Source organism: Apis florea, unplaced genomic scaffold (genome assembly GCF_048593485.1).
Source record: "Apis florea isolate Af1SG1 unplaced genomic scaffold, ASM4859348v1 contig_3203_pilon, whole genome shotgun sequence".
NCBI classification, from domain to species: domain Eukaryota; kingdom Metazoa; phylum Arthropoda; class Insecta; order Hymenoptera; family Apidae; genus Apis; species Apis florea.
The window spans coordinates 5,152,208-5,177,336 of record NW_028256723.1 but is presented as its reverse complement, the minus strand read 5'-3'; the positions used below and the strand labels follow the sequence as shown (position 1 = coordinate 5,177,336).

The 25,129-nt window shown below is 28.4% G+C and overlaps 3 protein-coding genes and 2 long non-coding RNA genes across 8 annotated transcripts in view; 3 read left to right on the top strand and 2 right to left on the bottom strand.

Moving 5' to 3' along the window:
- The window catches only part of larp (La related protein), a 28,873-nt gene extending 20,476 nt beyond the window's left edge, over positions 1 to 8,397 (top strand). For 2 of the 3 annotated variants that reach the window (XR_015292994.1, XM_086911233.1), the window contains exon 18: positions 6,533 to 7,530. The gene's annotated coding sequence lies outside the window, so the exon portion shown is untranslated. Of the gene's footprint in view, positions 1 to 6,532; positions 7,531 to 8,305 lie in introns of those variants that run through there. The other variant, XM_086911232.1, reaches the window with a different exon arrangement.
- Positions 8,398 to 8,975: 578 nt separating this feature from the next.
- Pban (pheromone biosynthesis-activating neuropeptide) lies at positions 8,976 to 11,079 on the bottom strand. Its single transcript, XM_003693779.4, has 3 exons — positions 10,415 to 11,079; positions 9,478 to 9,714; positions 8,976 to 9,310 (listed from the first exon to the last, which is right to left on the bottom strand). Exons 1-3 carry the CDS (start codon positions 10,518 to 10,520, stop codon positions 9,066 to 9,068), a joined length of 588 nt encoding a protein of 195 aa, XP_003693827.2. The 5' UTR covers positions 10,521 to 11,079; the 3' UTR covers positions 8,976 to 9,065.
- On the top strand, positions 9,045 to 11,618 carry LOC147657165 (uncharacterized). Its single transcript, XR_015292997.1, has 2 exons — positions 9,045 to 9,184; positions 11,528 to 11,618. It is a non-coding gene; the product is annotated as an uncharacterized LOC147657165 (long non-coding RNA).
- A 594-nt stretch (positions 11,619 to 12,212) lies between these two features.
- LOC105735563 (uncharacterized) lies at positions 12,213 to 13,950 on the top strand. Its single transcript, XR_015292998.1, has 3 exons — positions 12,213 to 12,645; positions 13,366 to 13,531; positions 13,731 to 13,950. It is a non-coding gene; the product is annotated as an uncharacterized LOC105735563 (long non-coding RNA).
- On the bottom strand, positions 13,308 to 20,073 carry Hand (heart- and neural crest derivatives-expressed protein). 2 transcript variants are annotated; one of them, XR_015292995.1, is made up of 4 exons: positions 19,114 to 19,998; positions 17,963 to 18,600; positions 15,805 to 16,008; positions 13,308 to 13,612 (listed from the first exon to the last, which is right to left on the bottom strand). XR_015292995.1 is itself a non-coding variant. In XM_003693780.4 (3 exons), exons 1-3 carry the CDS (start codon positions 19,196 to 19,198, stop codon positions 15,877 to 15,879), a joined length of 855 nt encoding a protein of 284 aa, XP_003693828.1. In that variant the 5' UTR covers positions 19,199 to 20,073; the 3' UTR covers positions 14,150 to 15,876. The 2 variants fall into 2 exon arrangements, 1 of the variants encoding a protein (XP_003693828.1); XM_003693780.4 differs by lacking the exon at positions 13,308 to 13,612 and having other exon boundaries at positions 14,150 to 16,008; positions 19,114 to 20,073.
- Between the last annotated feature and the right edge of the window lie 5,056 nt (positions 20,074 to 25,129).

Below are 25,129 nucleotides of genomic sequence, written 5' to 3'. Positions count from 1 at the left end.
GAGCCCCTAGCAAGAAAATCATTCTGTATTCAAGGTGCAAATTGTAAGAGAATAATTTATTGCTTTTGAATTTAACGTGTCTATCATTATATTTATATTATTTAATTTGAATATCTAAATATATAAATGTTGCGTTAGTTAGTGTGACTATCATTATTTATATTAGAATGGAGTAATATCATGTTTTTAAGCAATTTCTTGTCAAGTCCATATTTCATTGGAAAGAAAACATACTCAGAATTTTTTGATTTAACTATATTTTAATACCGATCATAAAACTTTGAATTGTGATCAGCTAATGCGGTTATATAAATAGGCCTATATGAATATGTAGATAAAATTTCGTTTGAAGCCTGTGAAGGTTCAGAATCGAGAATTTCCGAGAAAATAGACATTGAAAATTTCTCGAGTTCATATGCACTTAACTCCCGACTGAATAGTGATATAATATAACTGGGCAGGGATATATTCTGCAAGTAGAATATATGTAAAATAATTTTTTTTTTTTATTTTAAATTTCGTTTCCAAAAAAATCAATTTTGAAAATTTGTCGAGTATACGTGTTTTTAATCCCGATTGAATAAAGATAATATAATCTACTAAAAAATTATTTAACAGAAAAAAATGAATTAAAATAAAAATATAGAATTAAATTTTTTCCTTTGATGCCTTGATGCTTCTTTTTAAGAAAATCAAATTTTAAATAGGATAATTGCATTGACTATATTATGCTACATACACATACACATTTATTCGTCAAATGTTCAAATCTGATTTTCATGAAAATGAAAATTTTTTACTGAAAGAATGTTATGTCTTTTCTTTTAAAAATCTTTTTAATCACCGCCGTTTATATTAATCACCACTTATTCTGATATATATTCTGTATAGGGTATATTATATATTGTATAAAATGTTAGGCGCTTAGCAATTACATAGAAATTACATTTAAGCACTTATAATAACGTGTTAGTCAAATTAAGTAAAATTTTAAAGATAAACAAAATTGGTTGAAGTTTAGTATCTACTAAATCAAATTCCAATACATAATATTAATAAAGCATAGTCAAACTAATTATATTATTTAAGAGCATAAATTGGATCATTTATAAAAAAAAAAAAATGATATTTATAAATACAAACGGGTAACATTCTGGTAATATTTACTGTTTCGATTCCTTGTCGACAATTTTTCGTTTATAGGGAAAGAATTAAAAAGTCGATATTGAATTTCCATACAAGTGCCTGGAAACTCTGCAAATCCGTTCTTGTGTTTTAATATACTAGTCACGCACCGAGTCAATGTAATCGTGAACATTGCTTTTGCAAAAATAATGAAAAATAATGAAATTTTTTTTTTCCATCTTATTTTACACATCATAATAGTTATCGTACAATTTTATATTTGTAAAATTGTAATAATTGAGGAAAAATTGTATCACGAAACAATTGTTTAAATTTTTTGTAGCAAAACTAGCGAATTGTTGGCGAATATTCCTTCCTATTATTCGTGCCTTGCACACAAAATCGAATAATCTTCCTTTACAGTATATATATATCTTATGAATTCACCATTCTTTAAATGAATATCTATTATAATATCTGTACTTGAATATTTTTTTTTTTTTTTTTTTTTTCTCATTCTCAAAGGATATATTAAGAAAATATGTTTCTAAAGTTTTTCTCCATATCCACAAGAATTCATGAATTCATCCAAGAGTTATATTTTTGTATATTTATAACACCTTGTTCTTTTTGTTTTATTTTGTTATCGTTTTTCTTCTCCGTTTTTTTAACACAGATTTAAAACATTTCTATTGTTATTTCATATTAACTATTTCCCAGATTAATAACATATATAATAATAAATACAGTATTTGTCGAATCGAAATAATTTGGCAATTTAATTAAATAAGGATAAGACGAATTGTCATTAGGATACTTTGAGAGGGAGCGAGATGAAAATATGGCAGAAATAAGAATGGAATATATTGATTGATACATTGATTCGGGAAATAGTATGTAATGAGAAAATTCAAGAAATTATAATCATATCAGATAATGATAACAATGAACAATTTATTCTCATTAAAACTATAGATACAATCTTTTATCAATAATAATACGAGATATAATATGAAGTATAATATTAATTCTTTGTATGTTTTCTATTTATGTTTCTTCCTCTCGTCGTTTCCTTTTGACTCTTTGTTATATCTAAATTTCAAGAAGAAAAAAAAAAAAAGAAAAAAAAGTAAACCCCAATTGATTTGTTATAATCTGCTTTTCGATTAATATTTATATTATAATTTATTTTACATTTTGATTATAAATCAATGAATTTCAATTTAACAATCACATTGGGAATATATTTATGTGAATGAATATTTATTAGCTTTTTAATTCAATTATAATTAGAAGATATACACGTAACATTGTACAAGTTATATAATTAGATGTGCGTCGATTTTTTGATAATCTTGACCTCGTACTAATTAGAAAACAAAAACGTGCGTTGCTCGTCTTTTGAAGAGCGGTGATCATTTTAGAGTTCCTATGTCCGTTCGAATTAACATTACAATACATGCTATCGATATATTGGAAATGCATTAAAGCACCTGAGAGGTTATGTTATTCCTTTTGGAAGAATTGCATTGATTACACCATGGATAAAAAAATATCTTTCAGAAATTTTTTTTGTAAAAAACTGTTAAAGATAGAACTGTAGAATTTTTTTTATATTTATTAAAAGACACGATTTATAACGCAAAAGAAATATTTGTTTACGATTATATACATATTATAGACATTCTTGAAAAAGCTCGATTTGTATCTTTTTTTTTTATGACGTTTAGTCAGTATTCTTCAATTCTCATCCAGTTTATTTTGATCCGATTTTCTACAATTCGTACTTAATTGATAAAGTATATATCATTTATAAATGAATTACCGTTTATAAAAAAAATTTATTTTAATTATATTTACATTTTACTTCATGAAAATTGTGCGTTAAAAAAGAATTCGGTTGCATAATAATCTCTGCGATGATCTTCTAAGTATTAATGAGGCATAGACTCAGATCGTTAGCTATTAATATAAATATAAAATAAAAATTGCTATGATATAATTTATATATGATATTATGCCAATGTATCTCATCAAGTAAAACTTGCAAGTATCGATTTAGAGAGCATCGCATAAATGGAATCAAAAAGAGCGAGCAGAGTATAGGCGGTGTAACGTGGTTTATAAGATCAATTGTAGACATTCAAATTAGTAATTTCAGAGTTGAAACAGGGAGAGACAAGTAATTTATTTAAAATTATGCAATTTTAGAATTGTTTCTTGTAATATAATCAGAAAGAATTTGATATAGCATATGATTTATAAATTAAAAAATGTATAAAAATGTTATATTTAACAAATTTTTTTTCTCTCTAGAAATCAGAGAATTTTATCGCTTTAATGAACAATTTATATAAAAATTTGTATACATAAATATAAATTATCAATATTATTTACATATGCAAGAAGCAATTCAAGATGGTTTAATTTATGAATGAATAGTTATGAAGAGTATGTTTATATTCTTAAATATGGGCAATACCTATTATAGAAATATACAATTTCGCCGATACAATTTTTTGATATTATCGCTATATTAATCCTGTAACTATATCTCTTTTGTATCTATTATGTAGACAATACGTGTTATCACGTTTTTATTAATTTTTCTACATCTATAACTTTTATTTTCGTTTCCAATGAAAAGATTTTAACAAATAGATTTTAATCGTGAATTTAAAAAATGAAATAATTTAATAACGGAAAATTTAATAATTAAATTTTATTTCTTACTTTATTTAAATTACTAATTAACTTGCTAAATTAAATTTTCAAAAGTTAAATATTTTATTCATGTTTCTTCACCCACAGGGAGAAATTCTTTGTATTCCTTTTTAAAATTGAAACATTAGCCAATATTAACAATTTTTGACATTTTTAGTTTTGACAATATCCATTTTGTCCCGAATGTTTGTTGCAGCATTTTAAGTTTATTCATTTCGCATTATAAATTTCGTAACGTGAGAAATCATTTGTCACATCACTGTCGAACATCATGATAAGATATTTGATAAGAAATTTATGACAACGGTGAGAGAAAAGAAAGCAACAAAAATAAAAAGTAAAAAAAAAAAAAAAATAGTAAATACAACAATCTCGAACGAGCAAAGATCGGTTTGTACAAAGAGGGGAATTTAAGGATAAAATTGAGTAATAGAAAAAATTGGTGCCAGAATAAATACACGAAGAAAGATAAACGAAGTTTATCAAATGGCAAGAATCTTGCGCGCATAGAACGTGTTCATGGTCTCTATTTTGCCATTTCATACAAAATGGCTTTAGAATTAAACTAAAATTAGGTTTTAAGTGAGTGATTCAATTTTAATTGAAAAAAAAAAAATAAAAAAAAAAAAAAATTAAAAAAAAAACGTATCGCTACAAGAAAATCATGATAGATTTAATCGAATTTTAAGGTTAGGGGTAATGATAATTATTGCTAAGATTCGATTGTCGTTCTTGTTGAATTTCATTCCTCTGTCGTAATTATACATTTAAGTAATTTCGTATAAAACATTTGTTATTTTGATGTTAAGTAATATTTATATCATGAATATTTTTTTTTTTTTTTTGTTATTGTTATTTTGTTGTTTTAATATTTAAGCACGATTTGTTGACGAATTGAAGGAAATTGTGTACATATACTCGATGACAATTAATTTTAATTTGTTGTACAACATATATTATAAAAAGTGATCGTCATATTCATTTCATTATATGTATAACAATTTCAGAATATTTTTCCAATTCCTTATTAAATTTTAATCATATTCGAAAGATGATTTTACATATCATTTTCCAATATTGTTCAATTTCTCGTAATTTGAATTTCATTTGTTTATCGATGAAGAGATAATAGTTGATTACAATTGCTTAATAATAATCGTTATAAATAGAATGCTTGGTAAGATTATATCGCTAAGAGATATAGACACAGACCACCATTAAAGTTCATGATTCAAAACGATCAGTCTTTCCTTCAATGTATATTCATGAAAGTTAATGGAAACGTATAACGTTCTCGAAACTTGAGAATAGCATTAACACGTGATTAAGAGAATAATATTCACTAATATTTTTTTTATACATAATAAAAATCATGTTATAATTTTTTATTCTATTTTTTTTTTTATCGTTATTTATGATCAATTTCTAAAAAGAAATTGAGCATGAAAAAAACTTCAACAGCAAATGAAAATAAAATACGACAGAGGATCGAATTAGTTTAGTAAAATGAATTAATTTCTTAAATCATCACAAAAGAAAAGGACATTTTTTTTTTTTTTTTTTTTTTGTTAACATGAACGACGATCTTATAGAATATTGTAAATAATTTTTACTGGAAGTCCTTAGATCCGTGTCACCCAGCAGATATACTGTCGTAAAGGGTTCAAAGAAAAAAAAATGCACTATATTTATTGCAAATTCTTATGTTGTTACTTATATGTATATACATATATTTCATATACAGAATATATATAGAATATTCTGTATATAAGATATATGTGTGTATTGCTGATAAAAAAATAAATAATAATAATAATACGATAAGACTTATGCTAAAACTATAGATTACATAAATACAAGTCAGAAAGAGTGTTGAGATTGAAGGAAAGGAAAATTGTTTTATAAAACGTACCTTTTATTTTATGCCAAGATTAATTTTATATCAACCTTACTTTTTTTTTTTTTTTTTGTTTTTTTCTAGCTTGATCTCTCAATTAAACGCTCGTATTTGCACATGTATATACAATGTAATTATAGACATTGGTTTATACCTCATCCTTCAGGTTTTTCTCATTAACTTCGATTGTGTAATTGTAATCGATTGAAAAAAAAAAAAAAATTACTAAAATGGAAAAAAAAAAAAATGATTGTTAGCATGTTATACTTATAATTGTAGATTTAAGGTTAGCTCATCAGGATTATGTAAAAATCTTTTTGGAAAATTCGTCTTTAAAATTGACAGTTAATCTTTGGTGTATTGATGATGTTCAAGAGCATTAATCGATGATCGACAAAAGTTTTTTATTTATCGACAAAAAAAAAAGTTTGTTTATATTATTGTATATTTATTTGAATTTCTAGAAACATTTTGGAGCTTTTATTCCTTTCAAATCAAAATTTAATCAATTAACTTCTTCCATCTAAATAACTTTTCTTCCTATTGCACTGCTTCTATAAATTGAAAGAGTATATAATTGAAATTTATATGTCTTAAATAGAATATTTATGGTAATTCAGTTTATAATTTGAAACAATTTTATTTTTATATCATAATTATTTTTGTGAGAAAAATAATAAATAAATAATTTATAATGAATTGATTAATCATTCATTAGAAATTTAATTGTGATAAATCATTCCTTGGAAAATTAATTATTCAATTAATCGATTGATCATTTTCTAGGGAATTAATTCACTAGAGAATCAATGTAGATCAAAAATATGGAACTAAGTTATTTAAGAATCGTACATTTGAAAATATTTAAATAAAAATGATAAAGGAAGAAGAAAAAAAGAAAGAATGGAAGTGAATGCAATAAATTGAAGAAAAGTGTATCATAATCTTAATATTCATATTAATTTAATTATTGATTTTAATTATTGACCAATTATCAAGCGCCATTTCTTAATACATCTCTATGAAAAGAGAGAAAAAAAAAAAGAAAGAAAGAAAGAAAGAAATTATGTAAATCGTTTTACACACACAAAATATTCCATAAGTAATAATTAAAATTGGGTAAAAATAAAAAAGAAAAAGCAAAATGAAATAATACTAGTTAGATAAAAGGAACGCATTGAACAAGAATTTTATCTAAATTTTGTAACATCCGAGGAAGAATTGATAAAAAAAAAAAATGGAAGATTAATGTGTATAACAAAAAAATATCAAATTATTTAAAAAAAAGACGTATATGTAATTAGAAGAATGTTGATCGTTTTTATCCCTAGCGACGAGTTAAATATATAATTTTAAAAAAAAAATAGGAAAAAGTTATAAAGTAGATTATGTTTTTAGTGTTGATAGGAAGATTCGCAAGATGGTAGAAGCAATTTAGGAAATGATCGATATACAAGCAATTTGGAGAGAATCGATGGACCATGGTTTTTTTGTTCATCCGAAATAATTCATGTATTTTTATTTAAATTTAACTAGAATATTAGCGCACTCGTAGATGATGCAGATTGCGTTTTCTTACAATTTGAGCTACGACAATGATTTTGCATAATAACCTGATAAATCAGAAACAAAAAATTGTACTGTCGAAACAAAAAAAAAATATCAATCATGTAAATATGATATATATATATATATAGCATATAAATATATTATATGAAATATTATATGAAAAAAGATAAAGAGATGTATGTCGTGTGTATGTTATATATATATATATGTGTGTATGATAAAAGATATGTACGAATCAATGAGAGAAAAATGGAGAAAGTAAAATGAAAAAAAAAATATAAACATATATATATATATTATATATAATTTACATATTGTAGTTGTAATACATTGCCTAGAAATATACGAGTATTGAAGTGTAAGAAATGATGATATGAGCAATCGTGTGAACGATCTCTAAATCTTGTATGCATAGAAAGATAAAACGTTTGTGAATGCATTAAGTAATAATAATAATAATAATAATAATAAAAAAAGAACAAAAAAACTAAGCTGCAAAACAACAATTCGTGTTTTTTTATTTATTATATATTGTTCATACATTAACCTAATATAATTTGCAATGGTATAATACGTAATAAATTTAATATTTTAATATCTTGAGCTTTGAAATCTTTTTTTTTTTTTTTTTCCACATATTGTATTTTTCTCTTATTCAGACATTATATACTTTTAAATTATTCTACATTAAAATTCTAAATTAATTATATAAATATTGAAAAGTAAAAATATTGAAATTATTTTATTTAGAATAAATATATATAAAATTCGAAGCAAGTTTTTTTATATCTATTGGAAACAAAATAAATATGAAATATCAAAAATGTCAAATAGAAGAAACAAAGTAAAAATAACCTAAAAATTATTTAAAGCAGGAATATCTATTAATATAGATTTCCTTCATTGAGCTATTTCTTAAATTAAAAAAAAAAAAAAAAAAAAAAAAAGATAAAAAAAGAACGAAAGTAGGATTATTTTATTTTTTCGCAGATAAACACTACAAATGCAACGAGATAGGGTTAAATTCCTTCCCGTGGCAAGGAAACATGGAAGGAGTCAAAGGGAGAAACGTAACTACGCGTGTAACTCTTCGACCGGAACTACCATGGGCCATGTGGCGGCATAGACTGCGGTCGTAACCATAAAGCTTGGAAACACAGGCAGCAAATACAAGTTAACCTTCTGCCTCTCCTTGCTCAAGTAACCATTTACTATCAGAGCGGACAGGAATAACACATACGGTTTTACCATTTCTATTTTTTTAATTACATCACATTTAAGATTTCAAAAAAATTTCTTTTTTTATTTATTATGATTATAGCACAAAATTATAAAATAATTGCATTTATTCAAATTTAAAAAATATTATAATATTTGAAAACTATTTTGTTTATTTTTTTTAACATTTTATTATATTATATATATTAATTATTATATTTGAGATTTTAAAAAAATTTTTCAAACGAATTTCTTATTTCTAATAATATTCTATATCAAATATCAATCATCGAAGATAAAATATTTTTTTTGATACTATAGTTGTAAGATACCATAGTTTCAAAAGTTGACTATTTGCTAAAAATCAACTAATAAAAAAGAATAAAATAAAAACAAAAATATTAATAAAAAGAAAAACACCTTAATCATACTGCAATTATAATACAAATAAATACAAGTCCTTTATTTCCTTAATATGGTCTTAATTACACTATATCATTAGCTATTAATCATTCAGAACATCAAACCAGTCTTAAAAGCGTGGATCGTTAAAATTTTGTCTAGGTTTATCAACAATGTTGTGCAACTGACGTCCAAGTCTCGGAGATGGTGTCCAGGGTACTCGACGTCCTAGACGTGGTGCAAACAAAGGTAGAAATATCTGTTCCTCTGTGTACAATTCTTCTTGATCCTTTGGAAATCCATATGAAAAATATTCCTCACCCGATTCTCTTCCCAAACGAGGTGTGAATTGTGTTATCTGTCGTTTCTCCGTTTCTGAAAAGAAATTTTATTCGATTATTAATATTATAAAAGAAACATGCCACTTTTTCCCTTCTCTTTTAGAAAAAATGATCATCATCAAAATGAACGCAAACTGAATAATGGAGACATATTCATGAAACAATAACAAAGATATATATATATATATATTTTGAGTATACCTGGAATTGTGACAATGGCCCAATGTGGTTCCTCAAGTGCATTGGCGAGCGCCTCAATATCAGAATTAATCTCTGGTTTTCGATCCGCTCTGCGTCTTCGTCCAAGTCGGGGACCAAACCACATACCACTAGTGATATCTTGCGAAGTACGTTTGATACATTTGCCGTCGGTGCACGAACCAAACTCGTTACTTGGTACTCTGTCATTATTCGAACTACTTGATGATTCTCTGCCATCTGTTTGTAAAAAATATATTTTATTTATATTACATTTCATCTATAGAAAGATTAGAAAAAGAAGTTAGTTTATATTGCTATGTTGCAAAGTTCACTTTGTTGTATTTAAAATGCTACTAAAAAAATTAAACAGTTTAATGAATAAGATTACGATTCGTCAATTGCAATTCAGAGGAGGAACATTTAAATGCTAATTAAATTCGATACGTTTGACATAAATCTTTATCTATATTCTTTTTATAATATTCTATTTCTGCATAAGAAAAAATTTTATTATTATAATTAATAATGAATATCGATCTGTTTGCAAAATTTTTCTAGAAATAATTTTTAATTTTTTAAATAGAATTTTGTGTATGAAATAGCAGTAAATATCATTATCATGTACAATTGTATTCATTTTAACACACATTTTTGAAATATATTAGCATTGAATTAAAGAGAAAAAAAAAAAAAGAAAATAATCGAAAAACATTACCAATATAAAAAAAATTGACATACAAACGATAAAACTATTCCATTCTTCTCGCACTATTTGAAAAAAAAAAAAGCAAGTTCACTGCTATTGCGTAATGTAACGCGAACATTTTACATATTACTATTTATAAAGGCGAAAAAAATTTGCTCATTTCCCATTTCTTTCTCGTATGATGCGATTAATTTTCTATTATATTCACAATTCACTATCAGTAGGACATACCGTATTCCCCAGAAGCATATGATAGCAAGTAGACCACGCACAGCAGTACGCAGACAAAAATGGTCGTAAGACGATTGAAAGACGAAAATGCGGCGAAACCGATCATCGCTTCGTTCGAGTACACGTTATCACGGGAAGTTGTCGGCGAATGATGTTGATACGTTCTCAGCTCTTGGTTTTATAGGGATGCAAGCTACCCCTACGTGTTCTTTTCTTTTCCTTTTTCATCCCCATTGTCTCTCCCTGGACTAAACTGTTATTTTTCTTCCCGTTGCCCCGACAATGCCGATTTCATTTGAAACGAATCCGTATCCTACTAAGAAAACATCTAGCCCCAAAGGGGGCCAATCTTGACGGCCCACGAAGCGATTTGTCTCAATTTCAATCGAGATCCACGCTCTTCCATACGTAATGAGAATCCTGGTTGCGTCTTGGGAGAAAATCTTACAACTACTACCATATCTCTTTCACTTTCTTCCTTCATTGTTGTCCCTTCTTTTCCTCTTTCGATTCTTCGACGTCACCGCAAACCGGAAACGTTCGTACGAAGAGATTTATTGATTCCAACGGGATTTGTGAGAGTTTCACAACTCAATTTCTTTGCTGTGCGTTCACTATTTTGCTTTTGTTTTTCCTTCTTTTTCTTTCTTTTTTTCTTTTTTATCCTACAATACAGGGAAAATACCAGTTTTAATTGATATATCGGCGGTGGAAGTAAGAAAGAAACATTTTACGAAATGGAAAATACATATTCAAGTTTTTAACTGATTAAGTAAAAAAGTAATTAATATTTTTCATTTTTAATTTATTATTCTAATAAATATTATGCTTGTAATAATAATATAAGCTTAATAAATATAAATTTTTATAAAGCTACATAATAATAAGAATGAGAATTTTAAATTGAAAATAGATTTTAAAGAAGTTACTCAAATAGAAATACATTCTTTATCCATACCATTCAAATGATAATTCAGATTAATATTAATTAATAATTTATAAAATGTAATAAATTCAATTGTGCAAATGATATTTGAACATTCCACTAACATCGAATTTCATCGAATGATGTTTAAAAGCATTGTCTAATAGAGTCAATTCCTAATTTCACAGAGTTTAAACAAAGATGAATACACATTAAATGACTGGCAAAGTCCATCGATGTCCATCGAAAACAATAAAAAAGAGGAAGAAGGAAGACAAAGTGTCGTCGACAAATAGGGAAATGTCAGGAAAGCCTCCTGGCGTCTTCTTTTGTAACGAATCGATGCTGGCGCCCAAGGCGATTAGGCGAACAATCTGTTCTCAATTAAACCTGTCAATTAACCAATTCAATTTCGGGATGAACGAGACCATGAAGCAGAAAAGAAGGTCAACTAGTGCTTGTATAAAAGCTCGACTGTGACTGCCTATCAACACATTTATCGGTCGATCGTCTCGGAGAACACGTGTGATTCGATCTACAATAAAAGTGTAGTTTATGAATGAGAATAGAAAATTAGTTTTTATATAAATATTTTGATTAAGATTGGGAATTTTTATTATAGTGTATACATGTTAATTTATTAGTATTTCAATAATTTAAATTTTAGCATTTAATATAATGATAAAAATATATTCGATATTTTAATAACGTTTTGATATTTCGTTTTTATAGTAGCATGATCACGATAAGCATTCTCGTTGAATATTTGCAAGATACTAAATCTGAACACTCGGACAGAAGATATAATCCATCTTAGAGGAGAACAGTATTGTTTACGTATAACGCACACTAGTTTCGAAGAGTAAACAATTCGAAACAAGATTTGTAGTGAGCACTCGTATCTCATTTCCTTCACCTTTACCATATCTTGATACTTAATGTCTCTTTGATAAATTCCAAAATACCTAATAAATTTATTAACAATTCAAATTCCGATTTCATTTTCAATCATTTTTTATTTCGTCGATATCAAAGTTATAATAGATATTTCGAAAGAGATATGCGAAATATCATAACCTCTAAAAATTCAAATTTTTAATTTTAATTTTATTATTTGAGATATAAGAAAAAGAGATATTTGAAAAAAAATTAATTCATTAAACATTCTCATATGTATATCGTATTTCTGAACGTCAAGTTTGCTCTCATTTTCTTATTTGATAATAAAGAAGAGTATCGCTCGACAGAAGCAATTAGATGGAGAGAGTTGTGCGACACATGCTAAGGGCAATTTTTCACAAGCAACGTAAGTGGCCAACCATACTTGGACATTCTCGCGGTTACATGGACTTTCGATACTTGTCAAAGCAAACAAACGTTCTCTTCATACTTTTTTCCTCGGTCTCGCATACACATTTGGTATGCGTATCGCATTTACGTACATATATACTTGTACAAACATGTATACATACATGATTGTTTCTTTGTGATAGTGTTCGAAAATATTCCCACGTAAGAAAGATTTTTTTTTTTTTTTTTAGTTATTTTTGTTTCATATTCATTGTATAAGATTATAGGAAGAGAAATAAATGAGAAAGAATATCTGATCGTAATTGGGAGGTTAGATTTTCTGTCTAATTATATTTTATTGTCCTAGTGTATAGATAAAATCTTTGTGGGAGATCTAGTGTGAGCGTCTGGCACAAATTGATGAAATAATATGAAATTTAATATCGAGATTTTGTCCCCTACTATTCGAAATTAAATGCATTGAGTGTGCAATATATCAATTGTTATCCGATAGAACCGATAGTTTTCAAAGAATAATAAAATGATTAATTTCGATCTCTTTTTACATTTCTTATTGAAACATAAACTAGAGATATTTTTGTTCTTCAATTTCTTCTCTATTTTTATGTATTTTCATCTTATTTATTTACTATTTCATGTATCAAACAAAAAGAAATATAATGTTTATACTCATTTATTTACATGTATACAAGGTACCTTTCGTACATAATTCCAGTGGTAAAGCAAGATCTTCATGGTAACGTTTTGACAAGAAAGCAACGATCTCTTTACCGCTACCGAGAATAACCGAGTTCCTTAGGTACATACTGCGAAGTGTTTATATCGTCGATTCGAGCTGCGGAGGTGTTCTGTACTTCGTCAACCGAAGAGTTTACAAAGCGGTACCGACTCACCTTCTTGTTTTTAACACCTAGTAGCATAGCACGTGCCTCTTCTACTTTTTTTAAGTTTTATTTTATCATCTAAAAAAATGTGTAATCTCAGAATTATATAATTTTATGTTTTTCTGTCAAATCAAATAAAGTATTCTTTTAACTTCCATTTAAAATAATTAATATGACAATTATTTTTGATTTGTAGCCTCTCATCAATACGTGATGGGATCTAATTATGCGCATGTAGATAAATAAAATGATAATCTATATTATTATAATCCTATCAATATTATCATATGCATATAGATTGGGTTACTCGTCCATTATAAGATATGATATTTATATATTTATACTTGACATTTATACCTAAATATCCTTTTTTTTTTGTTGAGTCTGAAATAAAATTTGTAAATAGAGTATAGCAAGTATTTACCAATTCTATATTTTCATTCAAATATCAACAATTTTTTTATTTCTCGACAATGTTGCTTCCTCTATAATAAGAAATGACAACATATAATTTATTATATACAAGATCGACAATGTCATCGTTATAGAGTTATCATGTCGCCTAAACATCGAATCGTTGTTGGATAAAAATGCTTTTGAAAAATATTACAAATATTTAGTTTCCATTAGTCATCACACAACTGTTCGTTTATTTCATATCCAGCATAATGATTACAAACGAAATAATGAAACTGAATAAATACATATTATCAAGTATAATTAAAGCTTGTTCGTTCATGATGTCTTAATGAAAATGAATACACGATATATCTCATATATATAGAAACATCATATATATATATATATAATAATTATGAAAAGTAACAACCAAGTAGTGGTACAATTAAATTGAAAAAAATCCAAAACTTACTATTACTATCAAAATAATGCTTTTTCACATCGTATCTAAGGAAAACATTTTTTGACAAGTTAAAAATTTCGATGAGGTAAAAATTTATTTCAATGATTTTTAACAGTTTATTGAAAGAAATAGAAAATAATTTAATTGTCGTGTATTCTATTTATTACTAGTGACTTTTTATATATCGCTAATATAAGTGGTTTATACAAAAGTTTACAAGCATCTTAAACCGATCATTTTGCTTAGATGTAAAGAGTACAATATATTTAGACATAATACAACTTTCAACTGAGCGTATATTACATTTTACTACATTTTTCACCGATTTATTAATAAAATTCTTGATATAATCTTCATTAATCTTATTTTGCTACAAAATAATGTCATTAATTAAATTGAGTCTTCTTCTTTTTTTTTTTAAATCTTTCATGATGAAGTTCACAATTGATTTGAAAATTGAATTAATAATGAATTATATTATAAAATTGAAAATAAATTATATGAATTGTATAAATTTATAATAATAAAAGTAATAAAATTTTTCAAAAAATAAAGAAGGAACTATCAAATGTGTAATCAAATGTGAGGAATAAGATGTGGACAAATAATAAAGGGCCAATGTAAATTATTATGAAATAAGAAATCAGATACTTCTATTTACACGCATAATCTATACTCACAGACGCGTATTTACAAACGATCGCTTGTATTTTACAACAGACTTATCGACGTTTTCTTGTTTAAACAAAAACAATGATCTACTACTTTTGATTGTGACTTAAAAGATTCTACTCAATTTATAACGAATTTATAATCATTTAATGTAATATAAATTAAAGATTTTCAAATAAAATTTAAAAAAAGAGGGAAAAAACGAATGTAAAGACATAAAAAATTTATCTTTTTTACTCTTTCATACTTGTGTCAAAAATATTTGAATTAACATATAATATCAAACTATTTTATTAACCCTGAAATACAATAGTATAAATCTGAATATCTTGGTAATTATTTATCATGGAAAAAAATAAAGATTATTCGATAATAAATCTGAATTTATTAAAATTAATTTTTATATTGATAAAATTTTTTTTTTGATCACTTAAATTCTATTTTTATTTATTTTCACAGTAAGAATATTTATTATAAGAATTCCCGAATATAATGTTATTAGGATTATATACTTAAATGTAGTATTACAGGGTTAACATTCTATTTGTTTCAATTTTTGCACTAATTAATTTTTAACTAATTTTATAGTTATATAAATAAATTAATTATAGCTTATTATATAATATTTCGTTGATTGAAAAATGAAATATCTAGAGAAATGGCTAGGAAAAGTCAAGAATAATTGAAAATTGTTCTGAAATTTCCTGGCTCGCTACCAACTTTGATCTAACCTTACATTTGATTCGTTTCTTGATAATCACGGTAGAACAGAAGCCACTGCGTCAAAAATAGATAGAGATCAGTAATTTTATTGCATCTGGTTCGTAGGCGATTCCTGCTTCAATTCGAGGGCCCACATATGCTGCGGCCAACCAGTTCGTCCTTTGCTTTTCGACGATTCCTCGGTTCCTACACCTGTCTGATGTAAATACGATTCATTCTGCAATGAAAAATTTCGAGATTTAATTAAAAAAAAAAAAAATAAAATTTAATATATACAAAACGTTTTATTAAATAATCCTTTATATTTCATTTTATTTATTTATTTACAAATTCTGAGAATGAACGTAGCAGTCGATGTTATATTCATAAAATAAAAAAGAAAAAATACAAATAATTTATATTTATAATCGCATTTTAATATTCTATTAATTTCTTTTTATTTTATAATTATAATTTTTATGATTAAGTTTAATTAATTATTTATTTATATGCATTAATATTTTATACAATTGTACGTATGAATTTCATGATTCAATTTTCATTTGTTACGTTTATTAGAAAAATTGTAGAAATGAACGACTTAATAAGATGTCAATGACCTTTCAAGATAAAGAAATTCTTCTTGGGTGGCGGGAAATCATAGAAAGCATGGAAAACCACAAAACCACTAGGGTGGTCCAAAATTGAAATTACAGGAACAATGAAATCATCCAAATTATAACAGTCGAAAATTTGAGGTTCATCGATGGAATGAATAAATTGTTAAAATTGAGATTTAATATTTCCAGTATATTTTATTTTTCTGACATCATCAATTTTTTTTTAATCGATTATCAATATTATTCAAAAAAATGTTCAAAGATAATTTTTATATTATTAAATTTATTTTAATATTGAAAAATTTTTTAAAATAAACGAAAAATATGATTTACATCTTTTTTTTCTTTCCCAATTTTATTTTTGGTAATAATTAAATATTTTTTTTTGGAAATAAGACTATTAAATCTCGTATAATTTTAAAAATTTATTAATATTATGACAGATATTTCAATTACACTCGTCGCATGAGAATTAATGTCTCATCATGTGTCGATAAACTTACTCTGTCACAACACGGAAGACAAATAGGTTATATGATTAATCAAGAACACTCGTTCCGACGGCACGTGAACACGATGAGATTTTTCTTCTTCGTCTCTTTTTCTTCTAAGACCTACGGGATACGATGACCAGTTCTCAACATTGAGTTCTTAAGCGTCGACGAACAAGACCCAATTAAAGAGGACAGTGTTTATTTAAAGGCAATGCGTATGAAAGTGTTCCGGAAGATTCAAAGAAAAGTAAACAAAAGAGAGCACAAATTCGTTAGTGAAGTGCACTCTAGTGATTTTCGTTGTGATAGCATGTATGTAGATGTGCTATAATATTGTGTTTTTTAAAGTTTTTTTTTTACAGAGATTATAAATATAATTGTCTTACTAATTATTAGATTTTTCAAAGAAATTGAAAAATTTCAATGACATAGTTATTATTGTTTGAAATATATATATATATATATATATATAATTATATAAAGTATATAAAGTAAGTACCATAGTATATATATAGTACTAAATATTATATAAATATAAAGTATAATACTTCATGATAGAAAATTTTGTTAAAAATTTAAAATCTCGATAATTAGCAATATAATTTTATTACGTGGATAATATACAATTTCGAAACCTGTTTCAACTTGTCTCGACTTGTCTCGACCTGTCTCGATCTGTCTATCCATGTCTTCATTATCATGCAATTTGATATATTCTTATATACGATAATATTTGTATTAGGAATTGCTTCATATGTCGGCCATGCAGATTTCATCTTGTCTAATGGAATATTCTTATAAACAGGATGGCGAAATTTATTAGTGTTTCAAGTTTCAATCAGATCGATGATTTAAAGATTCTCGTCTTGTTAATTACAAGGATTACTATAATCTTTCTTATCCTTTTAATAACCAATTAATTATTTAATAATACTTTGGATGTATTATAGAAATGACGACAAAAACAGTCACACGTAAACAGTATATTCGAAATTTTTAAAAGAGATTCACGAATGAATTGACAATCGACGCTGTAGCAATAATAAAAGAAAAAAAAGACAGATATAATAAAACTAACCTGATTTGCCTGAACCGTCTTGTTCCTCCTGCCATTGGACAAAATCTCGGCGCGAAAAGTTTGCGGTTCCTCTCCCTCGTCACTCTCCAATACCGCCATCAAGTATCCAATATACGAAGCTGCTAGTCTCAACGTCTTAATTTTCGATAACTTCGTATCTGCCGGTACATTCGGTATACAATCACGAAGGTCGGCAAACGCGTTGTTTATGCTCTGTGTTCGTCTTCTTTCTTTCTTGTTCGCTGTATTTCTTCTTTTAGGCCTGACTACTACGCCACCGTCTCTGACTCCTTGTCTAAGATGTTGCTGAAGCGAGCCATCGATTTGATTCATCGAAGAAACCGTGGAATAATCGCTATCTCTTCTATGATTTTGTTGATGATTATGATGATGATGGTGAAAATGATGATGAGGGACGTCTTGCTGGGGTGGGTAAGTTAGATTGGAATAGTGTTGGTTCATCGAAGTTTGCGGGTATTGTTGTAGAGGGGAGTAACTGGGCTCCTGGACACCAATCTCTTCGATCAAGGGAGGTGTTGAGGCGGTGGGGCTTCCAGCGCCAGAACTACCCCCAGAAATCCCGGAATCCGCGCCCCAGTACGTCGATTGGCTATCCGCATCTGGCATGTTCAACGGACCTGCGACAGAAGAATGGAGAATTGTATAGAATGGCGAATAACATTTTTTTTTCATATTGTTGAATTTTCTCGTCGTTTTCTTTATTTCTTTCTTCTTTTCTAAGAAATAAAAAGAAATCGTTATGCGATATAAACAATATGTCCGATAAATTGGTAACAGAAAAATGAAAAATTTTATTAAATAACATTTTATACACTATTTTATTGGATTGTTAAAATCATTTTGAAAATTAGCTTAACAAAATTACGCGTTGAAAAATATTCTTCTAGGGCAAAATATCTCTCTCAGCTCGATAAAAAAATAAATCTAATTTTTTTATTATAATACAAGTTAGAATATTAATAATATCAATTCATATTTTATTATTAAAAAGAAACTTGAAAACTTCGAATTATACGTGAAAAAAATTAATAAAGAATATTATACGACTAAAATTTATAATATTTAACGTGGAAAAAATTTTTATACATGTATTTTTTTAATATTTCATATTTATAGAATACGGAACTTACCATACGGTAATTGTGTAACATAATTATAGGGTTGATGCCATTGCGGATAATAATCCGGCTGCGCCTCGTAGCTTCCCAACATCATATTAAATTCCTTCTATTTTTCTTTCACTTTTTTTTTCTTGCACCACTGATCAACTGATTCAAATATATCCACAACAAAATTCAATCTTTTTAAAAAGTTTTAATTTCCGTTTAATAACAGATCCTTCTTAGGGCATCACAACAATCTCGTATCGAGAAAAATTGAAGAAAATTTCAATTTAGATCTAACGTAGTTCTAATGTAGCTCGTGACGAAGATCTGTTGGATAAATTATATCCAATTCCAATGGAGGAAAATTTCGATTAATAATAATTTTATTCACAAAATAGACGTACGATGGTATATAATTTCTTCAAATGTCTTCGTTCCTCTCCATCATAGATATATTATAAATTCCAAACTGCGTAATAGATGATGATAATATCTCTGACAATGAACATGGTAACGATGATTGTGAAATTTGATGATTGTGCAGAAATAAGCGTGTAATGATTTCTTTTTCAAATCGTGGCGAAGTAAAAAATATCTTCGATTAATTGTAATTGTCCACAAAATATGTAGCTCCATAAAATAATCGATATTCTAAATATAATGCAATTCATTCACGTGATATTAACAACGATATTGATAGTTTCACCACAATGCGAGCATTCGATCCCAATTTTCTCACAAATTCCTTCACAAATTCCTTCATCCGAGGAAAGTTTTCTCCAAACGAAAAATTCACATTCAGAAAAACAACTTTAAACATGACTTGGTCTCTTATTACGTTCGCCTACACGGATGGAGTACCGCGAATATGAAAACGAGATGAAGCGAATGTATTTCCGGTTTCATTTCAGCACGAAACACGAGGGTTGGAACGTGCGACTCCCTCGTGATCGATGCGTTTCGAGATGCGGTCCAAATGCCACTGAGAAAAGAAAGCCGATTTCGGAGATCACCTCTAGCGGTTGGGTGATTCTGTTTGGTACTCGAGCACGCCGCTGGTGGGTGTAGACGCAGGCTCCAGGAGAGGAGAACGTTAAAGCTCGCGGAAGCTCGACGAGTGGAATCGAAGGGCGGAGTCCAGGCTGGTCTACGCCCATGCGGCGTACCTCGTTCGATTCAATTAGGAAATTGAACAGGGGAATTGGCCGAAACCGGGGGGGGAATATGATTTAGCTAAGGAATGGAGTGTATCCGCCGTGTATCACGATATGAAATATATATTAGTCACGCGATAGCAAGTTTTTTTTTTTTTCCTCTCTTCTCGATTTTCTTTTCTCGTTCCGTTCGACCATCCAGAATCGAGGCAACAGTTTTTTCAGATGACGAATTTTCGTTACAAAGAGTATTTATTATTAATGTGTAAAACCGATCTGTAAAATCCATTTCCAAATATAATACGGCAAGTTCAATAAATTAAAAATAAATTAAAATTAAAAATACACGGAATATAAACAACAAGGCATCGTCGATTTCATTATATACGTGTTTAGAAGTGAATCAATGAAGAATTCGTTCGAACGGATTTTTAATTCAATTTGTTAAAGATCAAGAAAAAAAAAAAAAATGGGCGTCCATTATCCAACTTAGAACATCTTACGAACATATCTGTATCTATAATTAAACGTCAGAGAAAATTGGGCGTATCCGTCTTCGATAAATATATTTCCACGAATTTCATCCAAGTACATTCTATTTTAAAAATTATTTTCGGCGATAGACTTTTAATTTTAAGTGCTGTGACAGAGTGGGGGAGGAGGGGGATGCTCGAGTAATTTTTGATAAAAGTCGTCGTAATTAGTGGCAAAAAGGACTGGAAATAGTATCGGTCAGGGCACGATTCTGTTCTATGGCTTGGCGCTACTTTAAGTAGCCTTATCTGCCTTTTTCCCAGGGCTGACTCTTCTTCGGATGGCAAAAAGCCCCCTCTGTCAGCGTGCGTTACCGTCAACGCGTCATCGCTCCACTTTTTTACCGACCTTTACTCGCGCGACTCAATGTCGAGCAAATTAACATTCTTATCTGTGATTGAGAACCGCGGCCGATGTTATCTGCGGGATTAAAAGTGGATTTAACCTCACTTCGAGGGCGATGCCTCGATTATTTTGATCGAAAGAAACGCGAAAACGAGGTTGGACAATCAAATTTCCCGTCCTATCTTTGCCATGTAAAAATTTTGATTAAGATTAAAAAAAAGAAACAATAAAAATATAATAATAATACATGCACGCTAATTTCTTGGCACCATTGGTATTTTCTCTTTTCCCCTCGATCGATTTCAGGAGGAAGATTATATAAATGTTTAAATCGATAAATTTCACAGATGAACGGTACAAAGTGAAGTTTACGACGATAAAGATGATTTAAAGCCGATTTTCCGGGAACGAAGATCTTTTTCGGTAGCTTTGCTGCGTGCAAGCCAAAGGATTCGAGGATCCCAAGGAGAGTCTTCCGTCGGTGTTTCTTGAAATATGACACCGACGTTCGAATTTTTATTAACCCAGATCAAGGATTGCGACCCCCTCCGACAAGGGATTACTGTGAATATCGGTCTGAAACGAACAAAAAGGGTTTGTTTATTATTTCGAACAGCAAAGAATAACCCTTTTCCTCGATCACTACAATTAGTTATTTTCACCCGTTGTGCTGCTTTCTTCTTTTGTTATACTTTTTAATCTATCATATTTTCACCATGATAAAAAGAAATAATCATTCCATATTCGTTTTTAAACAACACATAGTATTTATTATTATTATATCCGATATAATTCCATCATTACATATCAATCAATCAATCACGTCTAAGAATATTTTTGTTTCTTTTCTCTGAATATATGTTATGGATAATTCATTATACTTTCCATATATAATGATATATCTTGCGTATATATACAATAACTATAATTATGTATATATTTATAATATTAATTAACGCGATCAATTTTCTCGTAACACGGTATAACGAGCTTTATTATATCTGATATTTAGAGTATTCTTGAAAAAAATGATCATAAAAAAGAGAAGCAAGGGATATCCTTTGGTATGGGCTCATTCATGGGTTTAAAGGGCTACCGGATTTTCATGAATGAACTCGGCGAGCGGACGTAGTAAGAGGAAGAAGCAACCGGTCTTCACGACCGTCTACCAGTTTATGATATACAGAGGACACGTGCACGCGATCTCAATGTTTATGTTTTGAATTTGTGACACCGGAACGGTTCCGAAATCCGGCACGATCTTAGACCTCCTTAAAGAGAAGTCATTCTCTTAGACCCAATGATACCGGCTAATTTGTATCCATTTTTGTATCCTTCATCGTCTCTTCATACAGATTTTTATTTCTCTCCATACATTGAGAGGTGGAATTCGAAGAAATTTGAAGATCGAAAGTTCGAAGATTCATTGATTACTTTAAAAAGTAAGAACAAAGATTAAAAAGTTGAAAAAAGTTTGAAAATTCAGAAGAAAATTCGGAAATCTGAAATTTCTAAAATTCGAATGATCGAATTGGTTTGATTCGGATGTTATTCTTCTTCTTGATATTCTTATATTTAATATTCGAGTTTTCACGAGTTTTTCTTGGAACATCGAGTTAAAATATGTAGATTAATCGGGATTCGTATATATAATAAAGAATGCAACAGATACATTCAAAAGTCTGTTTAAATCAGTTTGGATCAATAAACATGACGTTCGAGTTTAGCAAGAATTAATTGAAGAAAATTTGCTGAGTAATTTCATGAAAAAATAAAGTTGTGTCTTTTTTTCTTTATATATATATATATATCATTATTTTGAAATCGAAATTGCAAATACTTTATTTGCATCGTCCATTTCCAACAATAATATATAATGAATTGATCAACAAATCAATTATTCCCCAATATTTATTCAAGCTTTCGTAAATACCCGCATAATTATTTAATTGCTCATCCAATCAGAAACCATTACCGAGATGCAAGATTAATGCCTTTATTTTCGATTTTCTGAGGCTGACTCGCAACACTCGATGGATCGTCTGTCTTTATCCTTTCTATAGGAACTCCATTAATACTCGGTAACGCAATAAACTATATTTAGGGGGCGGCATGGCGTACACGTAGTATGATTTGATATCTCCTGAAACGCCACATGGCCCCTCTGAATTTCTCTTTTCCTCTCCGCTACTGCTGACTTAATCTCACTCTTTCTCCTTCCTTTTTTCCATCTTTCCTCTTCCTCTACCTCCTTCTCTTACCTCTTCTGTTTCCTTCCTTTTTCATCTACTGGTGGAACTTCACCATTTATATAGCCGTGTAACTTGTACTCTTCTTTGAGAGATTAACTTTTAATGATTATCGATCTTTTTATAAATTTCTTTAAAATTTTTTTTTTTTTTTACTTTTTCACGTTTTTCTTTTTTTCTTTTGCGACTTTTTTTTTCCTCCGAATCGATTGAAGATCTTCCATTGCACGTGAATGGATCAAGTTGTGAGATGATAAAAATTTCTTTGATGATAAAAATAAAATCTCGAAATTATTACATTTAAATGTATTATTGTTATATCTTTCGTTAAGAAAGTTCAAATTATTGGATTGGATGGAAAACAACAAAAAATTAAAGAAAATAAAAGTTGAAAAAAAATATATATATATATATATTTTAAGCTAAAAGAACAATTGAAGAGTTTTTTTTTTTTAAAAAGCAATCGGAAATTTGAATGATCGTGTTGGAAAGTTGCACGGGAAATTCGAGAACTTAGAGAAAAATGAAGAAAGATGGGAAAAGGAACCACGTGTCATCGCGAGAAAAATAAATAAATTCCGGTTGCTGCGTTACCGACAGAGCGCAGAACACCATGGTCCAACTCTTTGTTTACGTCTGCTGACGTTTTCCGAAAAAATAACCTACTTAACGACGGAAATAATAATTAGTGAGCGAATCAGCCCAGAAACCCACGAGACTGGCACGCGTTTCGTGCAAAAATAAAATTGTTTCTCCTTTAAATAGGTCACTAATTGTAATAATATGAGATTTGATTCATTTAATTGCTATTATATCAAATAAATATAAAATTGATGATTTAACAATACATACATATATATATATATCAACTTAATGATGAAATAAAGTTGAAGTTTTGTAAACACGATTATAGAAGAGTACAGAAACGATAATAATAATAAAATAACTTTATTTTAAAATAACTTAAGCACTATATATATATATAGTGCATATGCTTTTTCTCATACCGTATAACCCATCTTCAATTCTTAACCTTTAAAACCAGTCACTAGTCACTGTTATCTCAACTTAACTTAACCATACATGATATTCGACTAATCGACATTCCACCTTTCGATTTTCGTTATCGCCGGAAGTCACTTAGCTGCAATATATATCTATTTAAGAAATAATCGCGACAACTCCACTCGGAGGATAAAAAAAAGGGAGCGTGCGTCGCATGGCGGAGAAGTGGGAGAAAGCAGCTTCCAACCACGGACTGGAAGGGTCTCGTATTAGCCCCTTGGCCGTCCAATTCGGTGTCTGCTGCTTGGCTCGAGGGTGTAAAAGTGGCAAAGGGACACACGCATCGCATCGAAACGCCGGCAGCTTTTGCGCTGTTGGAACGCAATCCAGAACACCTTTTAATCATCCTCTAATCTATCCCTCGTTTGTGGGAAACCGCGCATCGCCTACATACGAATGCACGTACATAATGCACATCATTAACATATGTACTTTTTCTTATTTCTGTAAATATTAGGAAACAAATTGAAAAATTTCATTTGGTTCGTGAATTTGCCAATTTATTTTGCTAATGTGAGTTCAATATTTATTTGAAATTTTCATAATGTTTTCTAGTTTAATTTAAGTTTTCTTTTAGTCTAGTATTTTTTTTTACAAAGGTTACCTTACACGCGTAAATAAAATTATGATGGAAAGTGAATATGTACTTTTTCTTATTTCTGTAAATATTAGGAAACAAATTGAAAAATTTCA

Coding starts and splice junctions, on each gene's coding strand:
- Hand (XM_003693780.4), bottom strand. CDS start 19,198: ATGATGTTGGGAAGCTACGAGGCGCAGCCGGATTATTATCCGCAATGG. Junction 18,601..19,113: donor TGTTACACAATTACCGTATG/GTAAGTTCCGTA, acceptor CTTCTGTCGCAG/GTCCGTTGAACATGCCAGAT. Junction 16,009..17,962: donor AGACGGTTCAGGCAAATCAG/GTTAGTTTTATT, acceptor TTTTCATTGCAG/AATGAATCGTATTTACATCA.
- Pban (XM_003693779.4), bottom strand. CDS start 10,520: ATGATCGGTTTCGCCGCATTTTCGTCTTTCAATCGTCTTACGACCATT. Junction 9,715..10,414: donor ATATGCTTCTGGGGAATACG/GTATGTCCTACT, acceptor TTTTACAAACAG/ATGGCAGAGAATCATCAAGT. Junction 9,311..9,477: donor GGCCATTGTCACAATTCCAG/GTATACTCAAAA, acceptor ATTTCTTTTCAG/AAACGGAGAAACGACAGATA.